This window comes from Marmota monax, unplaced genomic scaffold (genome assembly GCF_021218885.2).
Source record: "Marmota monax isolate L192 unplaced genomic scaffold, Marmota_monax_Labrador192_F-V1.1 WCK01_AAM20220418_F8-fsc00050, whole genome shotgun sequence".
Classification (NCBI taxonomy): Eukaryota; Metazoa; Chordata; class Mammalia; order Rodentia; family Sciuridae; genus Marmota; species Marmota monax.
The window spans coordinates 2,666,263-2,672,262 of record NW_026694552.1 but is presented as its reverse complement, the minus strand read 5'-3'; the positions used below and the strand labels follow the sequence as shown (position 1 = coordinate 2,672,262).

The 6,000-nt window shown below is 47.7% G+C and overlaps 1 protein-coding gene across 1 annotated transcript; it reads left to right on the top strand.

The window, feature by feature from the left end:
• Window positions 1–4,437: 4,437 nt before the first annotated feature.
• LOC124076705 (glycine receptor subunit alpha-4) lies at window positions 4,438–5,757 on the top strand. Its single transcript, XM_046420769.2, has 3 exons — window positions 4,438–4,530; window positions 5,170–5,393; window positions 5,531–5,757. Exons 1-3 carry the CDS (start codon window positions 4,438–4,440, stop codon window positions 5,625–5,627), a joined length of 414 nt encoding a protein of 137 aa, XP_046276725.2. The 3' UTR covers window positions 5,628–5,757.
• The last annotated feature ends 243 nt before the right edge of the window (window positions 5,758–6,000 follow it).

Here is a 6,000-nt window from a genome sequence, read left to right as displayed (position 1 = left end):
AGGGGGAGGTGGGAGGGAGGGAAACATCTTTCTACCGGTCTCCCTCCTCCCTCCCCTCCAAGACTCTCCAGGGCTTAGAGGGTGATTGCTGCCCAAAGAGAATCTTTTTTGGCTCCCTGGCTGGCAGGCTGAGGCCCTCCGCAGCCCAAGGCGAGCCCAAGCAGCCGGTAGGGTTATCTGTGTCAGGATCATTTCCAGGGGAATAGTTCTGGCCCCTGACTGATAAAGACAGGGCAGAGAAGAGGCAGAAGAGGAAAGAGAGCACAACTCCTGGAGCAGCCCAAGTTGGAGGAAGGTTCTATACTTTCAGCGTTCCCACAGGGATATTCCCCTCACCTTGGCAGCCAGGCTGAGGAAGGGCTCCAAGGTCCCCACGGAATGACAACTCTTGTTCCTGCAACCCTCTCCTTCCCTCTTCTGTGGACTCTGCCAGGGCAGGTCCTCCTCAGGTGAGCTGAGTGGGGTGAGAAGAAGGTGCATGCAAACACTGGCAGGAGGTTGGGGGCAACCTGGGCAGCGGGCACAGTTTCCTCTAAGTTTACAAAAAGCCCACAGTCTGGAGGGTTCCAGGGGAGGGCACACGCTCCCCCAAACAGGACCCAGGAGCTTTCCATTAGAGATGTCAAAGCTGGTAGGAAGTCTTCTGCATGGGCAAGTTTCCTGGGCCTGGGGTAGGGGCTAGGTAGCTGAGCCCCCAAATGGAGGCCATCTAACTTGCCACCTAATCCTGTCTCCCTATCAGCTGGGCCACATCCTGCTCAGTTCCATAAATACAACAGCAATATCTGGCAGTTGCCTGCACAAGAGTCTTCAAGTAACACAGGTTTGCCCTAAGACCACATGGGCTGCCCAAACTTTGGCCTTCTGCAATCACCCTATCACCCTGACTGTGCATATATGGCTGCTCACTGTCCCTTGAGGGGTACCAAGTAGCAATCATTTCCTGGGCTTGCATGCAAGGCATGCTTGGGCTCCTTGTAAATGTCTCCCAACCAACTGCCCCTTTCTTGTTAGGTCAGGAGCCAGTCTAGGTTGACAGGATGAGCTGAGCAGGAAAGATAGTTATGGCTTGGACTGAAGTGCATCCCAAGAGCAGTGTACCCCAAAGCAGAAGGAGCAAGTGTCACTGCAGTATCCTCCTCCCCCTCTTAATCCAAGGAACACCCCAGAGCTGCTTGTTTCTGAGGAGTCTCCTATCCTACTGCTTGCAGATACATTGGCTGGCAGGCAAACAAGGATGCAGAGCACAACAATAAACTTTAGACTAAAAAGTAGCTCAGAGTGGAATGGCAGTTCACCTGGAGTTGACAGGAGGATATAGAAAAAAAGGAGGGCATGAAGCTGCGACTTGCTGGCCCTCTTGGAAGAGAGGCTGCCTCAACGACCCAAGCTCCAATGGCAGCTTTTCTACTTGGGTTTGGAGACTGAAGGCAATTAGAGCAAGATGGGCAATTTGATATGCCCATATGAACAATATGGAAACTGAGGCCTAAAGACGGGGAATGACCAACCGATGTTGTTCTGGTATTCAGTAACTGATTCAGAGTTCTCCTCTTACCCCACCCCAGGGCCTTGTATGAGAAAGCCTGTCAGTTCTGGAACCTCCTAGGTCCTGTAGGTGTTTGGGACTTTTGCAGGAATGAAAGGGAGGAAGGAGTGGCTATACACAGTCACTGTCCTCTCAGGTCCTCAGACAAAGTAGCCCCAGAAGTGGGGGCCAAAAGAGGAATTGGGGCTGAAGACAGCTTATCCCACAGTATGTGCAGGGTTCCTAGGGCTGATACTAGTGGGAGAAGCGACCTGAGAGTGGGGATGAGGACTGTAGAGGGTCTGGTTGTTCCATTGTGCAGGGCCATGTGGCCTCCCAGAAAGCAGGTGGCAGGTGGCCAGCAGCAGCAGCAGCAGCACCTGGCTAGCATGGACATCCTGTGGTGAAGTTGCAGACTTCTACTTGCTCCAGCACCACCACCAGCCTCCTCGGATTTCCACAGCCTGCTTAGGCCACCTGCTGTGGCTGTTCCTGCTGAGGGCCAGGGGAGCCTCTGTCTCCAGGGTAAGGGCTTTCCCCTGCTTGGGGGAATTCAAGGAGATAAGACTCTAGGAGGTCATGGAAGAGCTGCCACTGAACTTCCCCAACTCTGGTCCCTTGGCAGCTCACCCTGCCACACTTGCCTCATAGTACTGTGGTAGATTTGGTCTGAAGTCAATAGCTCTGGGTTCAAATCTTGGCTTTATTATTTGTTAGCTAGATGATTTTGAGGATATCACTTCACCTCATGAGTTCTCAGCCTCCACATGTATATATAGTTGGCCCTTCATATTCATAGGTTCCATATGCATGGATTCAAGCAACCATAGGTCAAAAATATATTGAAATAATAGCACCTGTACTGAACATGTACAGACTTTTTTCTACCATTATTGCCTAAATGTACTAGTATAACAAGTATTTGCTTAACAGTTACAACGTTTTGGGTCTTATAAGTAATCCAAAGATGATTTAAAGCACACATGAGAATGTGCATGGGTTATATGCAAATATTACATCATTTTATATAAGGGATTTGAGCTTCTATGGATTTTGGTATCTGAAAGGGGGTCCTAGAATCAATCCCCCATGGATAACAAAGCATGAGTATAATAGGGATGATCAGAAAGGACTGATATGAGAACTAAATGAGATATTGTATGTGAAGAGTTTAGTATGGCGTTTTAGCTATTTTTGTTATTCTATTGGTCACTGGCTGGTGCATGGGAAAGAGAGGCCCACTAGCTCAAAGAAGACTGAGACTCAGAAGGACAGCAGCCACCCTGCTGCCCAGTTCCACAGTAGGAGCAGCCATGTCAGCAGTGGAGCTGGTTGTCATACCTGGCACAATGATGATACCAAGATGAAGAAGGAGACACCTGGCCTAGCTAGTAGTCCAGCCTGAACTCTGCCCCTGCCCCCAAGGTTTTGCTGAGTTTCTGGTCCCTAGTCTATATATTGGCTGGTAAGCTGGCAAGCAGGCATGCCAAAGAGACTTTGCTGCACTTGAAAGGAAACTTCTCAAGGGAAAAGGAAGCTGGCTTCTAGGCCAGGCCAAACAATACTGGCCCCTTCCTCAAAATCAGGCTGTTCAGGGGGAAAGATGGGAGTTAAGCTTCTTTGCATGATCGCCCTACTGGGGGGTTTTCCCATGAACAGGGACCTGCTTCCTCTCAATAGTTGAGTACACTTGCTAGCAGTGGCCATGGCCCTGAACCAAAAGAACTCAAAACCTAGCTTCTTGCTACAACAAATGCCAAAAGCCACACCTCCCTCTTCAGAAGCAGGGCCTTACATTCTGTTCATTCTCACGTGAAGCCCAAGCAACTGACACCAATTCTCAGGGATGTAATTTGTCCCTAAACCCCTCCCATCTTTGGCCAGACCAGATTAGCTAAACATCCCAATGGCTCTATCATAATCAAAACACTGCAGTGAGATATCACTCTTCTTTGAGTACTTTCAAAGCACCTTCACAAAAAGAACTCTGTACAAGACCACAGTATGATGTTCAAATTCTAACCCTATATCTGACCAGCCCTGAGACTTTGAACAAGTCACTCCTTTTCAAACCTCCATTTTCTCATCTGTAAAATGGAAATAACAATCCTCACCCCCCCAACTCAATGAAAATTGTAGGGTTAAAAAAATCTAATCTTGGGGCTGGGGATGTGGCTCAAGTAGTAGTGCGTTCGCCTGGCATACACTACTTGGGTTCGATCCTCAGCACCACATAAAAATAAAAGATGTGTCCACTGAAAACTAAAAAATAAATATTAAAACATTCTCTCTCTCTCTCTCAAAAAAAAAAAAATCTAATCTATGTGAAAGCCATTTCCTAGGACTAGTGGCTGAGCTGCCATGTTGGCTTATGGCTATTATTGTTCTCCTCATTTTGTACATTGTTACTCAGAGACCCATTCTCTCTTATCCTCCTGCTTGATGAGGAGGCCAGTCAGAGGTGGATGAGGATGAGAATGGAGAGTCTCTGACAAATGCAACTGGCCTCAGACTTCTTTACCTCTCATGTCCAGGGTGGCTTTGGCAAAGGAGGATGTCAAATCTGGAAACAAGGGGTCTCAGCCTATGTCCCCCTCTGATTTCCTGGACAAGCTTATGGGGCGAACATCTGGATACGATGCCAGAATTCGGCCCAATTTTAAAGGTAAGAAAAGTCATTCTATAAAACCATTCCCTCCTTACCACTTTTTGTGACACACTACCCAGTCAGCCCCTGTGAATTGCCTTAAGGAAGGAGACTGGTATTCCAGGGCTAGTTCTTATAGCTCAGAAACAGCCTCCCCTCCTTGTAGTCCAAAGGCTTGTGTAGCTGGCACTATCTTCTCCCAGCCTGAAGCTCAGGGAGAGTGTCCTCAAACCTGCTCCCTGCCTTCTGGAATGCCCTGACAATGGGCTGTGCTTTGCTACCCTTAGGCCCACCTGTGAATGTGACCTGCAACATCTTCATCAACAGTTTTGGCTCCGTCACCGAGACCACCATGGTAAGGAGTCTTCCTGTTCCCCATTTCCACCCCAATGTGAATGGAGAAGCCAACCAGGCCACACACATTTCATACCTCTGTTGTCCACTTCCTGTTTCATTGTCATGGCTAAAGCCATAGGGGTCTGAATTTGGCCACTGGGAGAATATTTTTCCCTAGCCTTAGATTTCTATAGTTAAAGATGAACTAGCTAAGCAACAAACAGATGGCCAAATATGTGAAGTAGCTCCATGCAGACAACAAGCTTTGGAATTAGACAAACCTGGGTTCAAATGCTGGCTCTACTAACAGTGGTGTTAAGGTATATCTACTTAAATCTTTCTTGGTCTCAGTTTCTCATCTGTAAAATAGAGATCATGATAGCACTCTCCTCAAAAGATTGGTGTAAAATTTAGATGAGATGATACATATAAATAAAGCACTTAGCAGAGAGCCTGGCACATAGTAGATGCTTAAATAAATGCCTTTTTCCTTACCATCTTTGCTTTATTAGCCCCAAACAAGCTCCTCCAGCGGAAAATGCCTAGTGTCCCCAATATGCCCCAGAATTTCCTCCTCATGACTCTCCTGCTCACGTAGGGTTGCTGAGCCCCTGGAAATAGCACTGCCTCTGATGGACCCATATCTGCACCCTCCCAGGACTACAGAGTCAATGTCTTCTTGCGGCAGCAGTGGAATGACCCACGCCTGGCCTACCGAGAATATCCTGATGACTCTCTAGACCTCGATCCCTCCATGCTGGACTCTATTTGGAAGCCAGACCTTTTCTTTGCCAATGAGAAAGGGGCCAATTTCCACGAAGTGACCACAGACAACAAGTTGTTGCGCATCTTCAAGAATGGAAATGTGCTCTACAGCATCAGGTACACCTGGTGAATGGCCAGGAGAATTTGCATCAAGGGGAAGAAGACAAATGGAGGCTGAGGGTGGAAGAAGTGTCCCCTATGCAGTGTTAGATCCCAGTAAGCTAATGTCACTTCTTTCTTACTGTCACCACCAGATTGACCCTCATTTTGTCCTGCCCAATGGACCTCAAGAACTTCCCTATGGACATCCAGACCTGCACGATGCAGCTAGAAAGCTGTAAGTGTCTGTAGAAAGTCATGGAGCAAGGCCTGAAACAGCAGCTAGTAAACCCCATCTCATGACATCCCAGGTATTAAAAGGGCTACTCAGAGTCAGGCAGGATCTACAGAAGCACACACAGACAATTCTTGGCACAGATAAGACTAGAATCTAGGGTTTTCTGACACTCAGTCCAGTTCATTTTTCCATTTTCTGGCCTGGATATTCCAAAGACTAGGACATGGGATAGCACAAGCCTGATGCACAAATATGCTTGTAATGACTATGGAAGGGGATTTGAAAGGGTGTGCTCTGCCTAAAGATATGTTCCCTTAGTATTTCCCTGAGTTAAGACCTTAAAGATATCTATAAAATGCCACTGTTGGGCAAGGTAGGGTATTCTCT